The sequence below is a fragment of the Eschrichtius robustus genome, chromosome 11, assembly GCF_028021215.1.
Source record: "Eschrichtius robustus isolate mEscRob2 chromosome 11, mEscRob2.pri, whole genome shotgun sequence".
Classification (NCBI taxonomy): Eukaryota; Metazoa; Chordata; class Mammalia; order Artiodactyla; family Eschrichtiidae; genus Eschrichtius; species Eschrichtius robustus.
The window spans coordinates 75,884,168-75,907,230 of NC_090834.1; the positions used below are offsets into that span (position 1 = coordinate 75,884,168).

At 53.4% G+C, this 23,063-nt stretch overlaps 2 protein-coding genes across 2 annotated transcripts in view; both read right to left on the minus strand.

The window, feature by feature from the left end:
- Positions 1–523: 523 nt before the first annotated feature.
- On the minus strand, positions 524–18,251 carry IGSF22 (immunoglobulin superfamily member 22). The gene is given in 23 exon segments (XM_068556466.1): positions 524–594; positions 1,933–2,262; positions 3,073–3,372; positions 4,487–4,679; positions 4,872–4,960; positions 5,458–5,468; positions 5,470–5,749; positions 6,390–6,518; positions 6,730–6,903; positions 7,693–7,995; positions 9,117–9,413; positions 9,568–9,709; positions 9,798–9,922; positions 10,645–10,929; positions 11,895–12,167; positions 12,833–12,995; positions 13,527–13,640; positions 14,314–14,488; positions 14,696–14,735; positions 14,818–14,917; positions 16,119–16,255; positions 16,465–16,596; positions 18,143–18,251. Coding segments are annotated over 23 exon segments (3,972 nt in total).
- A 3,827-nt stretch (positions 18,252–22,078) lies between these two features.
- Positions 22,079–23,063, minus strand: part of PTPN5 (protein tyrosine phosphatase non-receptor type 5) — a 37,269-nt gene continuing 36,284 nt past the window's right edge. Inside the window, exons 13-15 of the mRNA XM_068556104.1 lie at positions 22,812–22,972; positions 22,607–22,720; positions 22,079–22,172 (exon numbers count right to left, since the gene is read on the minus strand). Coding sequence (XP_068412205.1) covers positions 22,079–22,172; positions 22,607–22,720; positions 22,812–22,972 — 369 coding nt within the window. The remainder of the gene's footprint in view (positions 22,173–22,606; positions 22,721–22,811; positions 22,973–23,063) is intronic.

The window sequence follows — 23,063 nt, forward strand, 5'->3', positions numbered from 1 at the left end:
ATGACCAATCCCTTCTAGCTTTCAGATGCTCTAATTCTCAAATAGTGGGAACCCCAGACACTAAAGAGGCAAGGTCCTGATCCCTTCCAACCCCTGAACTCTGAAGACACACCTACTTGGAGTGAAGAAATGGGAAGGGCAGGATGGGGAGAAAGATGCAGACTTTGCCCGCAGGGAGGGCAGGGCGCAGTGTGGCTGTGGAGGAGGGGAAGGCAAGGCGAGGCCCAGTCAGAAGGGGACTGGTCGTTCCCCACGTGGGTGGGTTTGGACCGAGCTCTCAGGGGTCGTGGTTCTATGTATCCTATGCCCAAGTCTAACTCCTTGGTCCCTGCTGCACACCATGGTTAGGAACAGGCACAGGCGCACTCACTCAGTTTATTGTCCCGTGCCTTCACTGAATGTTTACGTTGACAAGCACCACAGAGGGAACCGGGTCTGTCTCACTGGGACCACACACAGAGGATGGGCCAAGAAGCCCCACCCACATCACAGCATCCTCCTGATGCCTGGTCTGGGCTGGAGCTCACATAAGGTACTTTGATTTCTTCTGCAGACTCTCAGTGACGGAGGCTAGAATTGCCTTGTCATCTTTGTCTGAAAGAGCAAAGCAAGTATTTGTTAGTGTGAATGATGCTGGGGTAAGGGAAACTCCAAATTGCTGGACTTGCAGTCGCTATGCAGAAACCAGGGGCTGGACCCTGCCCGGGATCCTCGGTCCTTGCCAGCCCCAGTCTCCCAAGGTCAGCTGAGTGTGTGGGGCCAAGAGCTGCCAGTTATTCGGCATTTCCTATTTGCCACGCATTGTGCCAGGCACTTCTGTGCACTATCTCATTTAATCCTCATAACAGCCCTAAGCAGTACATGGGAAAACAAGCTCAGAGTGGCTTGCCAAGGTCACGTGGCTGGTGAGTGTTGGAGCCAGGGCCCTGTGCCCATGTGCTTACAACCAGAATTAAGTTGTCAGGGATCTCTCTAGCTGTGGAATGAGAGCTGGATGTCTCCCATAGGGCCTTCCCTGGCCTAGTTCTGTTACACAGTTCAGCAGGCACTGTAGAGGCGTCATCTCAATGCCAGACACTTAGCTAAGTACTTGAGAGACAGAGCAACAGGACCAGGTCCTTTCCCCAGAGAAAGGCATCTATAACAGGATGAAAAAAAAGGCATCTGTAACCATGGAAACCATGGACACCAATAGTGTGCCATGGAGACTTCAGAGAGTGGCAGAGGATGAGGCTGGAGAGGTAGATGGTCGGGGGGTGGGGTGGGGTGCCTTGTTGATTTTGATTTTATCTAAAGGATCATAGGAAAGCTTGGAGGGAGTTTAAACAAAGAGGAGCAAAACAGGTCATCTTTGCATTTAGACAGTTCATGCAACTAGCTGTTTAGCTGTGAAGACAGTAGAGTGTGTAGGAAGAAATAGAACATTTCCCCTATATGTGCACCCATGAGCAGAAACATAGCACACGTATGTGCAGAGGGAGGGCCTCCCTCCACTAGGTTCCCTTCAGTGCCTCCCATCTATCCTTATCCCAGACCAGCAGTCTTCAATTTTGGTTGCACATCAGAACCACTTGCAAAATTTGTAAACATAAAGATTCCTTCCAGAACCCTGCCAGGGAGACTGTGATCGGTAAGTCTGGTTTAGGCCTGATCACTGGCGTCTTTTTCAAATGCAAGTCTAGGCCCACCAAGGGTTGCAAACTACAGACTACTGAGGGACTGCAAACTCCCAAGTCTGCAGGGGCCAGGCACATAACAAATGACATCGAGAAGATGGGACAGTGGTACGAACTATGGCCAGTTGGAGAATGTTTACACCACCCCATGTCAGATTAAATAAAAGCCTGCACCAGCCATAGGAAAAGAGTCGATCAACGGCTCAGGAGGTCGCCATTTTGCGCCTCCGCCCCACACGGGACACTCAACCCTCACCGTAGACGGTGAGCGTGCAGCCGCTGCGGTCCTTGCCCAGCTCGTTCTCCACCAGTACGCTGTACTCCCCGCTGTCCTTGAGTGTCCAGGTGGGGATGACGATGGTGCACACGCCGCTGGTGGAGTTGCACCAGAACTTGGAGTTGGCCGTGATGTTGACGTCGCCCTTGTAGAGGGTCACTGTGGGCCGTGGGTACCCAAGGAAGGCGCAGGTCATGGTGCAGTCCTGGCCGCGCAGCAAGGTGTGCGGCTTGAGCGGGGTCAGGAAGCGCGGCGCGTGGCGCCAGTCTTTCTGCTGGTACGGCTTCAGCTTGGCGCTCTGGTCCTCGACTGCGCGGACGGGACACGAAGGGCGGTGAGCGCACCCCAAGGCCCCCATCCATCGCGCGCCGGCTTAGAGCTCCTAAGACGCCCCGGAGACCCAGCGCACGGAACCCCGAGGACCTGGGTTAGATTCCCACGCGCTATCAACTCTGGGGCCCCGACTTTATACTGGTTCCTAAGGTTCCCCTTCCGCCAACCCCCCACCCCCATGGGTTCCAAGACCTAAACCAGGTCCGCGGGGTTTTACGCTTTTCCAGACCCGGGCGTCCTAGAGACTTCTTTCCAGCCGCCAGCCTCCGGACCCGAGCTGTTATCTGGCTTTTAACTCCCCATCCAAGCTTTCCCCAACGCCCTCCCAGCCTCCGCGGTCTCCGCTCTCTCCAATTCATGCCCTCATTTCAAGTTTCCCACAGCTATCCTTACCCTTAATCCCCTCCCTCCAGGGTTTCTGGATGTCATCCCCGCTCCTTGGACCCTCCCTGAGTCCTCAGTCAGGACCTCAGTCAGCCTCTCGGCTCAGACTGCCTCTCAGCTCCACATCCCCTCCTCACCCTCCGGCCCCCCACTGTCACCCCCGCCCCCAAGGGGACCTCCCCACCTCCGCGTTAGTCCCACCCCTCAGTGTACCACGAAGGAATCTCCCCTAGGCTTCCAGGCCTCTGCTTTTCTCCCCAGGGTCCCTGACGTTAATTAACCCTTTCACCTCAGTGCTCCTCAGATTTTACCTCAAATCTCGGGTACCCCTTGCAACCCTTATTTCATCCCCACCATCAGGGATCCCAGACGTTACCTGAACCCCCAAGTCCCCAGACTCACTCTTGTCCTTGTTGACGAGCCAGGTATCCCTGGAGTCCAGTGGGTCGCTGTCACCGATTTTGTTCCGGGCCAGCACTCGGAAGTAGTACTTCCTGCCGGGGAGCAGCCCGGTCACCATGTACTTGTTGCTGAAGACGTGCTCGGCCACAGTGAACCAGGTGGCGGTGCTGGCATCCCGCTTCATGATGACGTAGTGGGCCTCGCTGTCCTCCGGCACGTCGGGGCTGTGGTTCCAGGTCAGAGTCACCGTGTTGGGGACCTCCTCGAACAGCTGCAGGTTTGTGGGTGGCTGCGGAAAATCTGGAAGGGTCCGAAGGTCCATCAGCCACCCTGGGGGGGCTGAAGTATCGTGCCCCCACCCCCGCTACCTGTCAAGCCCTAAGGAGGATGGGATGGGGCACCTTACCTTCTTCTAACTCTCAGGCAGCTGGGGGTCTTGGAGTCAGAAAGAACTATTTATGAAGTGTAGCTCTGCCATTTACTAGCCCTGTGAACTTTGGCAAGTTCCTTATCTTTTCTGAGACCCATTTCCTCATTTGCAAAATGAGGCTAAAAATAACTATCATGGAAATGTTGCATAAAGTGCCTGGCAGGTAGGATCTGTTCAATAAAAGTTCACCCCTTCATCTCTTGGGGGTTTAGGGCTTTATTATAAAGCTTCCAGCCGTCTCTAAGAGGTCACCCAATTTGGGGGGGCTGTTATGATTTTAATGGAGAGAGGTACAAAATGCATCAATGCAAAAGAATGTTTCACATACTCTTTGGCATAGTGATTAATGTAAATTTAATAATACACAATGTGTTAAACCTCAAAACCTACAAAGTTTCCTGCAACCTAAGATAATGAAAAGGCTCTTTCCAAAGTTTTTACCCACCACCTTTATTATTAAAATTCTAAATATCTGGGGGGACTGAAAAATAATAGAAGGCTCATTTCAGCTGTGGTTCAAGAATTCTAATGAAGCTGTATGGCAATGACACTGTGGGACTGTGAAGTTTCCCCCAAAAGTCTTTCTCGGTGACCACATCACAAACTTTAAAAGTATTTCCAATAACATATAGGCAAATTACCCCAAGTTTTAATGGACTCCTCTCCATCTGTCCCTCCTGCCTCTTACCCATTCTCTGCTCTCTCTATGCTCACAGACCCTACTCTGCATATGCCCCGAAGCTCTCCACATATGACTGAGACTGAAACAAGGGCTGGGTCCTAGTTCAATGCCTCTGGGGCTTCAAGACACTGAGAAAAAGTGAAAACAACCCTCCGCATTAAGGCAAAGGCTGATAAAGTCTTGCTCTGTGGTGCCAAAGAAGCCTTGACAACCTAAGGCATGACTTTACAGTGGTAGGGACTCAAGCAGCACAAGGGAGCGTGTGCAGCGATGCCTTCCCAGGCCTCTACCTATTGTCATACCTGCCACACGCACGTGGATGTCATGGTATGCCTCTCCAAACTCATTTTGGAGCAAGATGCGGTACACCCCTGAGTCGGAGCGCTTGGTGCTGCTGATGAGGAACTGGGAGTGGTTTTTGCTCTTGGTGATGGCTTCCCTGCCCTTGGTGGGCATGCCATCCTTCAGCCATATCATGCTGGGTGGTGGTGAGCCCTGGGTGGTGACAGGAGATGGCACCAGGGGTCACCTGGGTGGTATTTGGGGGCAGGCCCTATCCCACTGTCCAGGAGTCTCCTGCCAGGCTCTGAGGCCAGGGGTCTGATGAGGGGCAGAGGCAGAGACTATGATAGCTGTAGCAGCCAACTTGGTTAAGTGGTGGGCGTCTGGGGGCCAGGTAGGACTCACAGAGAAGGCGGCATGGATGCAGAGGGCTGTCCCAGCGCGAACCACCATGTGACTTTTCAGCCGGGCACTGAGGTCAAACTTGGGAGCAGCTGAGATGGAGGAGACAGAGATGGGAGCATGGAACACTCTTTCCAGAAGTCTTAGCTTTAAGCCTCCCCTCCAAAGCCTTTCCCAACCTCTTCTCCTTCATGCTCTCACTACAGGCCATACAGACATCTAGCAACCCTGCAGTGCTGTGAAGCATTTATTTATTTTTTCTCATCTGTCTCCCTCTATTATTATATAAGACTCTTTAGGGCAGGTCCTGTGTCTTATTTTTTTCTGTATCCCTAACACCTCCCTTGGCACACAGTAGATACTATTCGGCACACAATGAGTGGGGTTTTTGGTTTTCGTTTTGTTTGTTTGTTTGTTTTTGGCAGGGAAGCCCCTGGGGTTATCCCTAGCTCTGTCCAGGCACAAGCATGGACGACTCTTTCTTGATCACAGCATCGCCCAGTTTTCTCCTGTGGGATGAGGTCCCAGAGAGGAAGGTGTGGGGCTAGGATGCTGGGGCCTAAACCCCAGCCCTGCCTGCATCCCTCACCTGGTGGTGGCACGGACCCCCTCGTCCAGCTCCACAGGCTCCCCGCACCCAGCCTCGTTCACAGCCCGGATTCGGAAGAAGTATTTCTGCCTCTCGGTGAGGCCTCCTACTGTGTAGCAGGTGCCCGAGATGGGGATCTTTGTACACTTGGACCACTCCTTGGTGTCTTCAGCCCGCATCTCAAGGATGTAGCCAGAGGGTGGGTCTCCCTCGGCAGGCTCCAGCCAGGCCAGGGACATGCTGGAGTTGGAGGAATCCGACACGTGCAGGTCCTGCACCAGGCCCGGGGGTTCTGCGTGACACAGACAACTAGTCAGCCCCCAGATTCTTCTCCACTCAACTCCATGCCCAATTCCTGCACTCAATACCCCTGAAACCTAACTTTCAACACCTCTACCTTCAACACTCACAGTTAAAACGCTCAATACCCAGCCTTTCACCTTCAACAACCTCTAAATTTAATTCTCTCAGTCTCAATACTTTCACCCTTGAAGTCAAAACCCTCCAAATTCAATATACACTATACACTCAACCCCTCTGTATTCAAAACTCCAGCCTTTAGCTCAGCCCTCTGCACCACGCCCATTCATGTGTGATATCCCCATCTCACCACCTAAGCTCAGCACCCACCCAACCATTTACCCAACACCCCTGCTCAATCCTCAAACATGCTTCTACTACCTCTCCTAACCAGACATACTCAACATTTGATAAAAACTTTTTTCCACCCACCTCCTCGCTGTCCCTGACTCTCAATCTTTATTTGCTGGCTTTCTCTTGTGTGTGAACCTTGTCCCTCTATCGGGCTGGCAGCTCCCAGAGAGTGGGGACTGTGTGATCCCCTCCTGTTAGACTTTCCCAGGAAGAAATCCTCTTTCTACCTCAAACGGCTAATTCCACTATGTGTTGCGGCCTGGCAGCACCATACTCACTGACAGGGTCCTTGGCTACCACTGAGCTGGAAGGCATACTAGGCTGTCCGGGGCCTGCCTTATTCACAGCTACAACTCGGAATTCATATTCTGTGTCCTCAAGGAGACCATCCACAGTGTACTTGGTGCCTGAAATGGGAATTTGAGGGCTAATGAGGCCAGGGGTGGTCCACGTGGTAGGAGACCATAGAGTGAGTGGATGTGGAAGAGGGGGTCATGAGATGCTATTAAAACCCACAAAGGAGTTGGAGGAGGGAGTATGTTTGGAGCAGCAGGGGTACCTGGGCCCACCAACCAAGTCTCCCTTGGTCCCTCCTGGGCCTTTGTCCCTCGACCTCACCCTGGATGGGGTCCTTGTTGACTGGCACCCACAGGTTACTGCCTTTCTTCCTCCGCTCCACAATGTAGCTGAGCACTGGGGCTCCCCCATCTTGGGTGGGGGCATTCCATCTGATGGTCACAGCCTCTTTGATCATGTCAGTCACTTGGGGCTGGGAGGCAAGACCAGGGGACTCTGTGGGAGAGAGAGAGAGGGCAGAGGTTAGGAGGGGGAGCATGTAGACAGTTGCCCACCCCATGCTGAGCTCTGATCCCTTCCTTAAAAAAACTTAAGCCAATGATTAACTCTGGTTGCACATTAATATCATGTGGGGAGTAAAAAAACCCCAAAAATCCCCACCAACAACTAGTGTCTGGGTCCTGTGTCCTGATATTCTAATTCAGTTGGCCTAGGGTGGAGACCAGGAATCAGCATTTTTTTAGAGACCTCAAGTGATTCTAATGTGTAGCCAAGATAGAGAACCGCCAACTTGAATTTTCCAACCTGTGGCATTCCCAGTGGCACAGTTTTTAATGTACTGTCTTGACACACAGAAACATGGAGATCAGTTGGGAGGAGTGTAGCAAGTAATTAACTAGTGATCATAATTAAAATGCCAATGTTGTCAAGGGTTTTCTTTGGAAAAAAAAATTAGAGTGGATTCAAGGCTATCCCTAAAGTAACATTACTCTCCCTTAGATATGGGATGATTTCTGGAATGGAGAAACAAGTGGAGTTATCTCCTTGGAATCGTGCACAGTTCTGGATATACACACGGGAGTGTGTTGTGCATGTGATCTGACTGGAAAAAGTTGACAATTCCCGTCCAAAACGATCTTCTGCTCTTACTCTAGAATCCATCTGTCTCGTGGGGCAGCTAGAGATGACCTTGCGGAATCTCCCACAGACCAGCACTCCTCACCAGCTGAACGTCCCCACGGTGGCCCCTGAGGTCCCCATTGAGCACGGGGCTATCTCACTGACCAATAGGATTTCCTGCAAACACTTCCTCTGCCTCCAGCGGGTCGCTCACTCCTTCCTAATTGACGGCCAGGATACGAAACTGGTAGGCTTTCCCCTCTTCCACCTGGTTGGTGGAGAATTTGGTGACTTTGCCGTCCACTTCACCAATCTTAATCCAGGACTTCTTGCCGACTGCCTTCCGTTCCACTATGAACTGTGTTATGGGCCGCCCGCCGTTGTCCTTCGGGGCCTTCCACTTCATGTGCACACAATTACCCGAGAGCTCCAGGAACTCCACCCGGCCTTGGGGAGGCTTGGGACGGTCTAAGGACAGAAGATAGCATCAGAATGTGTCTTTGGAGCAAAGGACCAGAAGGGCTTCATCCCACTGGTTGGAGGTCCACCAGACTGAGACATAGCTAGATTCTGAGCTTTGCGGATCCCTTGTCCTTCCCTCTGTCACTGTTTTCCTAAGACTTGCCCAAATAGCTTGATCCCTGCACCCCCAAGATTCCTGTCTGCCTAGGAATGAGTGAACTGGAGACCTGAGGGACCCCCGCCTCAGCTAACTCCCACTTACCTCTTCCAGACAAGGTCTCCCCTCCTCTCAGCTTCCAGAACTCCAGTACTTTCTTTTATTACAGTTTATTTTATAATTACATGTCTGCCGGGTTTTATCCCTTTTGGGTTGAGGGACTGCTGGGGATAATTCATCCCTGTGTCCCCAGTACTGAGAACACAGAGGAGGTGCTCAGTCATGCTGCCGAACTGAATTGAAACCCAATCCATCCAAACCCACAGCTTGATGGAGATGCAGGTGGAGGAGGTGATGCTGGTGTGTGTGTGTGTGTGTGTGTATGTGTGTTGCATGTTGAATATGAGTTCACTAAGGCCAGCTCCTCATCTCTTTCCTTAACTTTATGTTCAGACCCATCCCAAATACCATTTCCACCCCCATTCCATCTTTCTCTCCAATTTCATTCTATCCTCAACCCTATCTCACCTCCCCTCACTCCACTTCACTTCCAACTCCAATATTCTTCCCAATGAACCTCACTTTCATCCTAAATTCCACCTCTCTTTTACCTCATTTCCACCTTACTTCCAACCACGTCCTCATCTCCAAGTCAGTTACAATACTTCAGCAACATCTGAAGGTCAACTACGTGCTGTGCACTCTGCTATAGTCTTTAAATTCACTTGAAATAGGCACTTATAAAACCACCCTGTCGCAGATGAGAAGCTGAGGCTCAGGAAAGTTAATGGACTTGCCCAAGGCCACCTAGTTAGGAAGTTAGGAAATGGGCTTCTTCTGGCTGCAAAGCCAGCACTTCATTCCCATTCTCAACCCGAACTCCAACTCTCTCCTCAGCCTGCGTGGTGCCCCCAGCCCAGCCAAGCCAGGGTCCTGGCCTCGCCCAGCCAAGCCAGGGTCCTGGCCTCACCCAGCACGCTGAGGTGCAGAGTGGCTGTGGCGGAGCCATGGTCATTCTTGAGCTTGAGCATAATGATGCCGCTGTCCTCCCGCGCACAGTTTGAAATGGTGAGCAGCGCCTGGTCTTCCCCTCGCTCCATGGACACGCGTTCCTCTTCCGTCACCTCCATGCCGTCCTTGTACCACGTCACTTTGGGCAGCGGCTTTGCCCGGAAGGGCACCTTGATGTTCGCGGTGTGGCCCGCCTTCACGGTCACCGGGTGCGCGGCCAGTGCCTCCAGGACCGATGGGTCGATGGTTGGAGGATCTGCAGGGAGGGGCGGCAGGGAAGGCTCGAAGAGCAGGGATGCGGGAGGAGCCGAGGGGTGGAGGAGGAGCCCATGCGGGATGGGGGAGGAGCTAGGAGTAGGTGGGCGGGCCAGGCGTGGTCTAGCTTTCTCCATAGTGGGCAGCGACCTTACCTGCAATAAATACCGAGGCTTCGCTCTCTGCACCCTTGGCCCTGAATGTGTACTTGCCCTCGTGCTCTGGCCCCATATTGGGAAAGATGAGCTTGTGTACCGCACCCTGCTTCACGATCTGCACGCCGGTCAAGTCCGTGATCTGCGGGGCGAGGGGCGGTCATGAGTGCGAGTGTATGCCCGGTCGACCCCTTCGTCCTTCATTCCCTTTCCTGGCCCCTGCCTCGGACCTCCTCTTCATCCTTCAGCCACACGCCATCCACCTTTTCGTCGTTCAGCACTACGCACAGCTCAGCCGGGCTCCCGGTGGCTGCGTGCACGTCGGACATCCCGCTCTTCACGGTGGCCAGCCGCTCTCGAGAGAAAGGGGGCAGGGGCTGGGTTAGGGTATCGGGGTGGAAGGGACTTACGGGAAGAGGGCTGGTGTCGTCTATCAAAATCATTTATGATGAGCAAGATGTTTGGCAATGGGCAAGTGGGTAATGGTCAGTGGGGGCATTCGAGCAGGTAGGTGGGGGGCGGTTGGGGAAAAGTCAGTGGCTTTGGGAAATGGCAACTGGGAATTCTGGGAGATGGCTAATGGGGGGCTGATCATCGGAGGATGGTCAGTGGGGACTTAGGATGCTCAGGTGAAGAAGGGGACTAGATGGTGGGATGCAGGTGGTTAGTGGAGTTGAGATATTTAGCTGGTTATGCTGGTCTGTGGGATGCCCAAAGTTTATTGGGAGTTGAGGGTGGTCAGGGTCAGTGAGGAGTGGTCAGGGATAGTGAGTAGGGGCTGGTCAGGGTCTAGGGGTGTGGGATGACCAGGTTTGCTGAGGATGGTCAGAGTCTGGAAGTAAAGGATGGATGAAGTCAAGGGATTTTGGATAGAGTTCAAAAGATGAGGGATGGTCAGGGTCTAGGAGGTAGAGACGGTCAGAATTTGGGAGATGGGGGTGGTCAGAGTGGGGAGGTAGAATTAGATCATGGTCTGGAGGAGGATTGAAGTCAGTCAGGGGACTGATGGGTGTCCACAGTAGGAAACTGTTAGGGCTGGGGGGTTGGTCAGTGGGGACTGACAGGGTGGGTGTATACCTTCCACAGTGACTACAGAAGTACTGCAGTATTCCGTGGGGTCCGCATCCTGCATGGCCACCACAGTGTACTCGCCACCGTCACTGAGCTGTGCATCCTTGATGACCAGCTCCGCTCGCTTGCCCTCATGGTTCATGCTGTATTTGGAGCTACGCTCCAGCAGCTGTCCGTCCTTCTTCCAACGCAGGGTCACATTCTTGGATGTCAGCTCACACTCAAGGCATGCACAGCTCCTCTCTTTCACACGCACATTCTTGAGGGTGCTCACAAACTTTATAGGGATGCCTATGGACAGACAAACAGACACTTGGTCCTGCTCCCAACCTCCTTTTCTGCAGCTAGATGCTGCCCTGCTCCTCTTTTTGACCCTAGAAACCACAGGGCCTTGTGACATGAAGTGTGTACCCGACTCACAGAGGTACCCGGCAGGGAGGGTCCCAGCTCTGCTTCTTACTTGCTAGCTGACTAGCAAGTGCTAGTGCAGTCACTCCCTAAGTCTCATTTTCCTCATATGTAAAACGGGACAACAGCTTTTACCTCCTCACAGCACTGCAGGCAATATCTCTAATGTCCTCTTGGAGCTCCAGCCATAATTGCATTGTCTCTCTGGTGTCTGGGCCTTTACACATGCTATTCCCTCTCCTGAGAATGTCCTCTTCTCTTGCCCCTTCTCTGAAAACTGAACTCCTTTTTGTTTTACTTGGTAAAGCTTTGCCATCATCTCATCACATCCTTTTTGACATTGCCAGGTGGTACCTCTTCTCTGGGTTCTCACAGCCTCCATGTCTCCCTCAGTCACAGCAATGATTGTTCCATGTCACTTGTGTCAAGAGTGGTTCACATGTACGACCCACCATCATGTGCAACTCTCCAAACTGGGTATGATATAAGAATGTAAGTAGTCAAGAGTGATGTGCTGTAATATATGATATTAGAGCCATAAAGGCTAATAATTTCTTGGCCCATGATCTCCCAGCTGATAGTAAGATCCTAGAGTGTCTTGACTCTTTGCTTAAGAACTTTTGTTCTAATTCCATTTCCACACCTGCTTCTCCCACTAGACTAGGAATTAGCAGAGAGAACTCTCTATCTTTCTAGTAGCCATCAAAGGGCCTTGCAAGGAGGAGATGGACAGATACATGGATGGATGGATGGATGGATGGATGGATGGATGGATGGATGAATGAATGCTCACATGGAGGTTGCTGTGGCATGAAGCCCACCCCTCAAGCTCTGGCCCAAACACTCACGGTCAATAGTGAGCTGGGCCTTCTGAACCAGGTCCCCCACCTCGGCAGAGAACTCGCCATTGTCACTGAGTCTGGCATCCTTAATCTTAAGCGTGTGGGTCAAACCATCCTCAGACACAGTGATTTCATACTTTTCATCCCTCTTCAGCTCCTTTCCATTGAACTTCCACACAGAGTTGGGCACTTTCTTGGAGAGGCGGATCTCAAATACAGCTGTCTGGCGCTCCGTCACCTTCATTGGCTTCATCTCTCCCAAGAAATTCAGAGGCTCATCTGCAGCAAAGAGTAGGAGGGGCATTCATTGGGCTGTATCCCTGGTCCCTCCTGAGGGGTAGGATGGTGAAGTGGGGGGCATAAAGACTTAGGTGTCATTGGCCTCCTGTAGCCCACAGTTGGGGGAAGCATCCTTCTTTCATTCTGCTTGTGAATCCTAGAGTCTCCTCCCATGATGTTCATATGGTCTCCTCCCCAGTAATGTTAACAGCAATTTTAGAAAGAGTATTTCTCTATGTGATTTTAGATATGTGCCAGGCACTATTCTAGCCATTTTGCACATATTAAAGCATTCAGTTCTCACACAGGTAGACTCTACCATTATTTCCCATTTTACAGATGGGAAAACTGAGGCAAAGAGAAGTTAAATCACTTGCCCCAAATACACAGCTCATAAGTGACAGAAGCTGGGATTTGAACTCCAGTAGTTCAACTCCAGAAGCTGTACTCTTAATCACTATGCTACACTGCCCCACAGCACTTTATCTCATAGTCCTCTCCCTTACACCCCATGTCTCTCTCCTCCATTAACTCCCATCCCCATGCAATCTGTGCACAGCCCCATGGTCCTTCCTCCCATGTCCCCATGGACCCCATCCTTGGATATTCCTCTGCCCTGACCCTGACTGTGTCCTCCTTGTGCTGCCTGGTGCCCACACTCTTACCCAGCACTGTGAGCTTTGCACTTATCCGCTTGTTGCCCACGGACAGGCTGTAGGTGCCCGCATCGTTCATGTTCACGTTGGTAATAACCAGCATGTACTTGGTGCCCATCTGCTTCATGTCATACTTGCCCAGGGAGTACTGGATCCTCAGTGGCTCATTATCCTGCCTCATGGAATAGGTAGAAAAGCTGATGAAGGGGTTTAGGAGGAGATTTCTAGAGGTCTCCATTCCCCAAAGCCAGCCTGAGCTGGAAGGTGACATATCTACCTCTCTAAGATCCTCAAACACATTCAGAGGCCCCTAAGATCTCTCTAGCCTCATCATCTGGCTCGGTGGGATCCAGGGTCTCTGCCTCTCCCGAGGCCCGAACTCTTAATATGCATGAGTTCACTAGATACTTTCTCTTAGAGGCCCATCTTCAGTGACCTGCAGGACTATCTAATCCAGCCTTTTCAGATGGGTAGACTGAGGTATAGAGAAAGGGAAGTAACTGTCTCAAATCAAACAGCAAACTGGTAGAACATCTAAGAATAAAGCCCAGCTCTCATCCAGTTTCAACCATACCAGATAGCATTCTTTTGATGGGATGGAGGAGAGGACAGGGCTTATGGGTAATGAGAGGGTCTTGGAAGGAAAGGGGTGCAGAGAAAAAACGAAATTCCAGGGTGGGCCCTTCCTAGGTGCTCTCCCCACCTTGATCCATGTCATTTTGACATTGGGGTCCTTCAGCTCCATTATGCAGTCAAAGACCACCGTGGTATCCACCTTGGTCTCTCTGTCTTCCAGGGGCTTCAGAATCTGGATGGTCTGAGAGATTGTGGTAACAAAAAGGCAGGTGTCAGAGGCATCTGGAATCTGGAATCTGCCCAGACTGTGTCTCCAGTGCTGGAGGAGCCCCCCGAACGTCTGGGGAGAAATGACTAGGCTAATTAGATAACTGTGCTCCCCGCCACCCCCCTCCCCCTACAATGAACAACTTGAAGATTTAGGGGGAAATGGGTACGATAAGGGAAGAGAAAGGAACCACCATTTGTGGAATAGTCACCATGTACCTGGGCCCATTACATAGGCCTTCTAATTCCAGTGTAGATGCTTAACAGTCATGAGTTGTTGAGTGAATGAATGAGAACAACAACGCAAAAACAAATGAAAAAGGAAAGTATAATTTTCATTTTGCAGATGAAGAAACAGGTTCAGAGAGACCCCCAAGTTCACTCAGTTAATAAGGCAGTAGAACTGGACTTTGAACCCAGGTCTGTCTGACTCCAAAGTCCATGCAAATACATTAGGGAGCGGTGAAGAGAAAAGAGGTAGAAGGAGGGTGACCTGAGTTCCTTGCCTGCCCCTGCAGTAGAGAATGCCCTTGAGTATGCATGTGCATGGTGGGGAGACCTTGCCACCGGGAGTCACACAGGCACTAGCACTTCCGGTAAGGCCCAGCCCCTGGCCTGCAGCTCCCTGCTCCCTGATGGGCACTGACCTCTACCTCCACTTTCTTCATCCCTTTGAGCTTCTTGAGCAGCCCCCGGAAGTCTGTGAAACCATACTCCATGCAGACCTTCTCAAAGTCCTTCTTGGGCACCTTGGACAAAATCTCCAGCGTCTCTTTCTCATCCGTCACCTTCTTCTGCTTCTTCTTGGGAGGAGGGGGTCCCCTGGAAGGAAGTGGGTGCCAAGCTTGGACTTAGTGCCTTTCTCTGAAGACAGAGGGAGCCTCTCCCAACCATGAGATTCTCCTCCCTACTCCATGGATTCTTGGAGGCTGGGCCATTAACTCAGGGGGCTGTTGAAAGGCCTTCCAGAAGCTCTAGCCAGGAGGGTGGGGGGACCACACCCTGGGCACAGGAGCCTCCCAGCCTCACCTCTTCTTCAACATCTTTTTGAAATCCAAGTTTTCTTGACCTGAGGACAGAAAGAGGGACAGGGTCAGACAGAGGGAGTTTGGTCCCTAAGAGGAAAGGCCAGGAGAACGGGGCTGGCTCACCCTCGGTCACAAGCAAGGACACGGTGTAGATGGCGTCAGCGTGGTCATTGCTTGCAGTGCACTTGTAGTTGTCAGAGTCATCCGAGGTCGGTGGCTCCAGCTGGATCAGAGTCAGGCCATTAGTAGGGGAGGTGGGGAGGGAACCACAGGGAGACTCTCTGTGAGATGGGAAAGGAGGGTGTTTCTTTTGGGCTGGGGGAGGAGCTGAGTGTTGGATGTATGTGTGGAGGATTGAGCAGCCTCTGTGATTGGGAGGTGCCAGGTAGCAGTCAGTGTGTGTGTGTCTGTTTGAAGCCTGATTCTGCATTGGATTCTCCCCCATGGCTGTGAGCTCCTGGATGACAGGGACTTCCTCTGATTTGCAACATTATCTGCAGTTTCTGGCACTGGGCTGAGTACGCCTTTATTTAACACGGATTTACTCCTCTGTACCAGGTATTGGCCTGAGCCCCTGAGGAAATGGGGGTGAACAAGGCTGCCCTGGCGCCTGTAGAAAGGCACTTAGGTACCAGTGGGTTCCTGGAAAGTGCTTGCCGAATGAATGAGCTTGTGTAGGGAGTGGCCAGTAGGGGGGGCTCTGGGGCAGCTTGTGTGTGCTGTAGGGGCTAAGGGTCCTAGAATGCGCCTTCCGGAGGAGAAGGAAGCGACTTGCGTCTGTGGGGAGAAGGGAGGCTCTTTGACTTTCACAGTGGGAAGTCCGGGCAGGACGAGGAACAGGAGTAATTATAGGCCTAGGTCTCCCAGGGACCCATCCCTCCCTCTCCTCAAAGGGTCTGGAGCCAGAGGCTGCATGCAGAAGATAGCTAGACCTTAGGATGATCGGCCCTTGGCATTGCTCTTCTGGAAGGTTCCCCTGAAGAGCCCAGGAACCCTCACCCTCACCTACACTCTAGGACCAGCCCCTCCCTCCGTGCCGGTCCCGCTCCAGCTCAGCCTGGCTCCGCCCACCGTGGTCTTAGCCCCTTCTAGCCACGCCCATAGCTTTGGTTTCACGTTCCTTTTGGGCTCACTCACCTTCTGGAACCTCTCTTTCTCTTCCATTTGGTCTTGCCCCCTCCTTGTTCTGGCATTGTCCTAGCTCTGCCTTACCCCGCCCCTAATGTTGGTCCCGTGCTCACTCTGGCAACGCCCCAGCTCCTGACACGGTTTCTCTTATCCTGCCCCTCCTCTAGGGCAATGACAGCCCGTTTTCCCATCTCCCAGTTCTTGGGTCTCCATTGTGGATCTCTTGTTTGCGACAGGACCTGCAGCCCATGCCAGGGGTCCCCGCCTCCGACCTTATGGGTAACTGGACCTCGCACCTTCAGCACGTGCTCCTTGTTAACGCTGTCGTAGAATGTCTTGGCGGACTCCTTGATGGGGGCGCCGCTCTCTCTCTTCCAGGAGATGTTGGGTTTGGGGTTCCCCTGCACCCGGACTCGGAACATGGCTTTATCCCCTGCAGTGGGCACAGGACCTATTTTTTGCCTCTTAGCCTCCAAGCTGCACCTTCTACCTGCTCCCAGCCCTGGGCAGGGCAGGGACCCTCGGCCCGACCCAGCCAGTGATTGTGTATTGAGAGGACAGTGGTGGTGGTGGTGGCGGCTGGGGCACTGGGGAGGAAAGGGAAGCACCCAGGGGCCTGGGGAGACGCGGGGAGGGACGCACCCTCGGGCGCGGTGACCGGCTGAGGCTTATCCACGAACTCCGGGATGCTCTCGCCAGCAGAGATGTTGGAACTCCGGGTCACCAAGCTGAAGAACTCTGTGGTGCCGGAGGACTTCCTCGTCACGACTTCCTCTGTGGCGGCAGGCGAGAGGTCAGAATGGGCTACAGGCGGAGCTTAGCCTGGGATTGGAGGGCTGACCTTTTCTTGAGGGGACGGTGGAGCATTTTAGGTCAGCGGGGGGCAGGACCAGCACTGGCCGAGAAACAAGGACCTTAGAGTCGGTGGGTCATTGTGTTATGGCAAATTTCAACCACTAGGGGAGCCAACGCCTCATCCACCCCTCTGGTCAATTTTTATTGGGTCAAAGCCTTGAGTTCTACTTTTTTCTGTTTTAGAAGGAAACTTGTCTTTGGGATTTTATGGGTCTCTTGGGCTTCTCTTCTGGAAGTTCTGGTCCCCCAGTAGCATTAAATAGTGACCAGAGTTCTAAAGGCTGCACCTGGTCTACACATGTTTTTTTATTTGACCTTTACAATGTTTAAACAAAAAATAGCCCTACATCTAAAAACTGAGAGATTTCACATAAAAATGCAGATTGCTGGATCCTCAGCACTGGACTCACATTCCCATATGGTAACAGTCAGTGGGAGGGAGGTGAAGAGTGACTGTCCCTTTAGATGGACTACATCCCGTCCAGTTCACCTCAGTCTTTTTTCTGCGTTTATGTTCCCTGCCTGGACACTATCGGCCAGTGGTTTTCAACGCTGGCTGCACATAAGAATCCCCGGAGATCTTAAAAACAACAAACAAAAAAAACCCCACCAGATTTAACCGTCTGAGGTGAGACTCACATATCGCTGTTTGTTTCACTCCCCTCTCCCCCCACTCCTACACTAAGATGACTCTGGTGCGCAGTCAGGGCTGAGAATCGCTACTATAGTCAGTTGAGTTTGCAACTTCTGGTCTTGAGTCCCGGCTGTTCCACTTGCTCTGCCTCACTGGCCAGGAGGAATTGGTGTAAAGTGTTTATCTGGTCTTCACCTCTGTGCACAGAGGACTCTGAAGGAGGGGGCAACGACTGGGAGGACAGGAATTCAGTATCCTGGTCCCTGGCCGTCTTTTAATCACTTTCCTCTAGAGACATGACTAAAACAGTCTGTTCTGCTCTGAGACCATTTCTCAGCTTTCCCTTGGATCTGCCCTCCAAGTCTGGTCCCCAAGGGCTGAGTGCCTGGAAGCTCAAGTCACTTGTTTATGTGTTCATCTTCTCTCCACTGGCAGCTCCAGGTCTTCTCTTTCTTAAGTGAGGCAGGGCCAGCATTCTTATTCATAGGTAGATAAGGTTGCTACCTCCCTAACTTCCTCCATGCCTGAAATTCTACCATCAGAGATGGTATTTGCCTATGGCTCTGATCTTAAGCAATTGAGAGTTCATCAATCACTCACACACATCCATGTGACTGATTTTTCCTAAGCTTTTTTTCTGGAGGTTGGATCTGTGGGTGAGCATCTGGCTGGCTAAGCTTTATCAAAGCACAGATTAGAAACACAGGTTGGGAAGGGTTGCTGGTGGTATCTTGGGCTCTTGAGGGGCCCAGCAGTCGCAAAGACTGGAAGAAGAAAGGCTGCCCCTACCTGATTACTGACCCCCTCCTCCAGCCATCCCACTCTACTTGCCTCCCAAGATCTTGGTTGTCTGGGAGAAGGTCTGCATGTGGGTGGTGGAACTGGAGAACTCCATGGACACGTGCTCCTGAAGCATCTCCTTGTGGTGAATGGTCGTCATGGTGACAGCAGGCGTGGGCACTCACCTAGGAGGACCAGGGAGAGGATGAGGCCATGAAGGACAAGGAAGGGAGCAGGTGGGAGACTCAGAGATGTTCTTAGGTGTGTGTGTTGGGGGGGGGGAAGGGATGGGACAGGTGGACACAGGGGGAAATGGCTGTGCACAGGAGAGGGTGAGGAGAGGTTGGGCAGCAAGCCTCTTCTCCCTGGCCTCTCTTCTCTTCCTTTAGTGTCTCCCTTTCCCTGGCTGGCTACAAGGACCAATGGGCCTGTCCCCCACTGGCTAGCACCAAACTATTCCAAGTACTTGGAGGGGGAGGAGGTAGGATTTAGACTTACCCAGCACACCCAGTAAGGCCCAGAGGGAGTTGAGGATAACTACTGATAGCTACATGGAACTAGGGGGGCACTGCCGGAGGTTTTATCAGGAGGGAATGAAGTCAGACCTGAGAAGGAACTTCCTGACTAAGCCACACTGGAGCAGGCCTTGAAAGGAAACTGCGGATCTTCTTGCTGGGCCCTGGGGAGCCCTGGCATTGGGGGAATGCTGAGACAGATGACAAAGCATTGCTACAGCTCTGCTTTCGTTTGCAACATGGTAAAGACAGAGATTTTTTATTTCTTATACTTTTTTTTTGAATTGGTAGTTCAATCATATAGTTAAAAAGTAAAACAATATAAACATCTATGTGAAGAGGCTCCCTCCGGCTCCCAAGCCCCTCCATCTCCCAGCCCTCCCCAGCAGGTAACCACTTGTGGTCTCTGGGCTCCTTCCGGAGCTCCTTCATGCAAATAGGAATATGTTTTTGTCTCTAACCTTTTTTAACATATAAGGTAGCCTATTATACACGCTATTCAGCCCTCTTTTCACTTTCTACATCTTGGAGATCTTTCCATCCCAGTTCATAAAGTTTCCCCATCCTTGTTAACGGCTACACAGTATTCCAACGAATGGGTATACATACCATCTTTTATTTAACCAGAGTGGCGGTTTTTAAACCTCTATTTTGTTTGTGAGAAACTGATGTCAGAGAAATAACCTGTCCAAGGTCACCCAGACTAGAATCCTGGCCTCTTGACTCCCAGTCCAGTGTCCTTCCAGGGGACCCCAAAGCCTTCTTCCAAATTAGGTTTGGGGCTAAAGTTAACCCCCTCATCCCATGATATCTCTCTGCCTGGGCTGCTTCTCCCTCCGGGTTCTGAGACCACTCCCCTGTCCCAGCTCCTGCTGTCCCCCTCTGGGCTCAGAAGTTAACAGATCCTGCCCCTTTCCTGAGGAAAGATGCAAGCCTTACCTTTGTGTCACCAATCCCTTCTAACCCTCGAATGCTGTGTCCACCCGCAGCTTTGGAGGTGCAGCTGGTGCCTGGGCTGTAGACTGACCAGTCTCCTTCTTCCTTTGCCCCAGCAATGGGACCACCAGGAGTCACTGGTTCCTTAAGTGGGGTACTTTTTCTGGTCCCTTGTGCAGAGCTTTTGGTTCTCACTGCTGCTGGGTGGGACCTTCTGAGCTGAAGGGCAGTGTGTGTGTGTGTGTGTGTGTGTGTGTGTGTGTGTGTGGCCAACAGGGCTTGGGGAACAAAGCGACAGGTCTGTGTTTTCCAGGGACCAGGGACCAGGAGGGGGTGAGTTGGGGACAGTCTGGCAGGTCTGTCATTTTGCACAAATCCAGGGGGCACCGTTCATGTTGTGCTCTACATGTGGTGCCTGCAGAGCCTGAGTAGCCTCACAGGGCCACCCCAGGAGAAGAGGGGGAATTGTTAGCTCTTTTCCCCACTCCCACTCCTACCGCCCAACCCCCCTAATCTGGGCAGAAGGGTAGGAGGGCCCATCCTCTTGTTGGAGGGTGGCTGGAGAGCAGGCCCCCCTACTCTGGGCCCTCCGTCCCAGCTGCCCAAGCACTCCCTGTTCTTTCCTCCTTGTCTGTAGTATACCTGCAGCCCAGACCCTCAACCAGCCCACTCAAGGCTTTGCTACCTTGTAAGGACCTGCTGGTTGGTTAGCAGTCCTGCCGGTTGGTTAGCAGTCCTGCCCTGGACTCCCTCCTGCCCTGGGTTGACCCACACCTGTCAGCAAGGGCATGACAGCTACTTTTGCTGCATCCCTGGGGGCTGGGATAAGAATAGAGCAGGAGTGTCTAGGAGGCGCAGGATCTTTGCCTGGGGGCAGATTCCCCAGGCTCCTTGGGTGGGGCTTCCTCTCAGCCCAGGCCTTACAGGGGAAATTGCTGGGTTGCAGCTGCTCTTGGGACCTGCAGGGCTAACAAGGGATAAGTGGGCTGGCCAACAGGGAGGGGCCTGTGTGAGCTGAAGGTCCCCCTGCTCCAGCCTTGACCTCTCTGGCCCATCTGTCGAAGCTGGTGGCCTGCCAGCCACTTCTCCTTCTCTGGAAACCTCCAACACCTGTCCCTGTGGCTCCCCAAGGCCCCTGGCTCCTGGCTGGGTGGGACGGTGAGGGTGTGTGAGGATCCTGCTCAATGGACTTTGGCTTTTCAAATCTGGATTCATGCTACACTCCCAGCATCCACAAGGGGGTCCCACGGATCTTGAGGGCCAGGGTGTGTGTGTGTGTGTGTGTGTGTGTGTGTGTGTGTGTGTGGTGCCAGGGATCTCGAGGGCCAGGGTGTGTGTGTGTGTGTGTGTGTGGTGCCAGGGATCTCGAGGGTCAGGGTGTGTGTGTGTGTGTGTGTGTGTACAAAGACGGGGGTACAGGGAGTGGAGGGGAGAGGCAATGACACAGACCCAGTTTTGCTCAAAATGCTCCATTTATTGCTCTATTCAATGACCATGAGCAAATTATAAAAAGACACCAAATGTCTCTGTCTGCCGTGGAATAAATATTTAAAGTCAGCAATAAAAACACGTGGCTCCAAGATAACACATGTTGCCAAAGAGTCATGCACGCCCTGCTGATGGGCTCTCAACACACGCATGGACATGGGACACACGCAGAGCTACACGCAGTGAGACTTCTGGGAGGGATTTCCCACAGTGACACCGAAAAATGTTTCACACATATCTGAGGCCGAGTCCCCACCCCACCCTCGGAGCTCCCCCTCTCCCACCGTGGCCCAGGTCCTCTAGGTTCACTGTCCCCATCTGTCCCCTTCCTCCCTGATGCCTCGTGGGTTGCTCACTGCCCCCTGCGGGCATCTGACACCCAGAGGCCACGCTGGCTGCGATACTCCTCCCCCCACCACCACCCAGAGACCTCTCCCCCAGCTGAGATCTTTCTGCCACCCCCTCAGGAGCTCCCTGTGCCTGACCTCCAGGTCCTCAGGCCCCCCGTCCTTATCCTGGTCCCAGTAACTAGGGGCAAAGTGCAATCTGCCTGTTGGGAGAAGTGGGGCTGGGGGCCGGGGGCAGGCACCTCTGCCGGGGCCACTTGGGGGCTGGAGCTCATTACCCCTCTCCCGGGCTGAGGAGACACAGTGTCCGGTACAGACAGCAGAGATGGATGGACAGACAGAACACGCTGCAGCAGGACACGTGGAGTGCGGCACGGAAATGTTTTGGATCAAGTAGCAATGGAACCATCATTAAAAACTGAGGCCCCAGGTCGCGCAGCGTGGGTCAGGCCCTGGGGCCCCAGGCCTGGCCTGGCACACCCCTCCCCCACCCTCCCCCACTCCCCAATATGTACAGTAGGAAGAGCTACGTTGTGGGGGGGGGGCAGGGGCCAGGCCCAGGCTGGGGGGAGCAGACTGAGGAGGAGGAAGCAGGAGGGGCAGGGAGCAGGCTGGACCCGAGGCAGGGCCCTGGGTGTGGCCGGGATGAGGGCCCAGACTCAGGCTGGGTGGTACCCAGAGGACCTCGGGGAGGAGTGTGGTCACTCGGGGGACAGGTGGGACAGCTGCTTCTCGTAGAGGCTCATGACGTGGTGCACGAACTGGTACTGCTCACACGTCTGGATCATGCCGCCCCTGCCCGGCAGACGCACAGTGGGGACGGGGTCATGGAGGGACCTGCCCCCAGACCCACAGAGTGCCAGTCATCTGAGGCACATCAGGGACTCTGCCTTTGTGCAGCTTAGAGAGGCCAACCCTGGCCAGCCACTCCCCCGCCCCCTTCCTGTCCCTCCCAGCTCTGGCATAGACAGCGGGGATACAGGTGACATGTCCCACCACTCTCGGCCCCTGCCCCTCTGTCCACCAGCTCTGTTTCTCTCCCCTCTTCATCCAGCCACCAACTGTCTGGATCCGGTTCCTCTACCCATCTGTCCTCCCTACTTCCTGTCCGCCGGTCAGTCCCCGCAGGGTGTGTCCCCCTAACCCTCACCCTATGCACACGTCAGTGTCTCTCTGCTGCCCCCAGGGGTCTAGCTCCCCACATGCTCAGTCCCCGCCCATGGGCTGACCTGTCCTGACGGAGCTGGCACGTGGTCTTCAGGATGTCCACCACGCCCTCGTGTCGCAGCTGCTGGCAGCAGATGCTAGTGGCGATGAAGCAGCCCGTCCTCCCAATCCCTGCACTGAGGGCCGAGGGCGTGGGTGGGTGAGGGGCAGGGCAGCCTAGGGGTGGGGGAAGCTGCCCTGCCCTCGTGGGTGTGTGGGAGGACCCACCTGCAGTGGACGACAATGGGGGCGCAGCGGGGCCCCTCCTGCTGGGCTGCCTCCTCCACCTCCTGCACCAGGTGCAGGAGTGGGGGGGCCCGGTCTGGGGTCTTCTGGTCGGGCCAGGATGTGAACCAGTAATGCTTCAGGCCTCGCTCTTCTGTCCCACTCTGTCCAGGACACAGAGGCCCACCCCAGATACACGTGAACTCTTTGAGCCCACAGATCAGCCCAGAGATGGAGATGGGAGGGAAGAAGGAA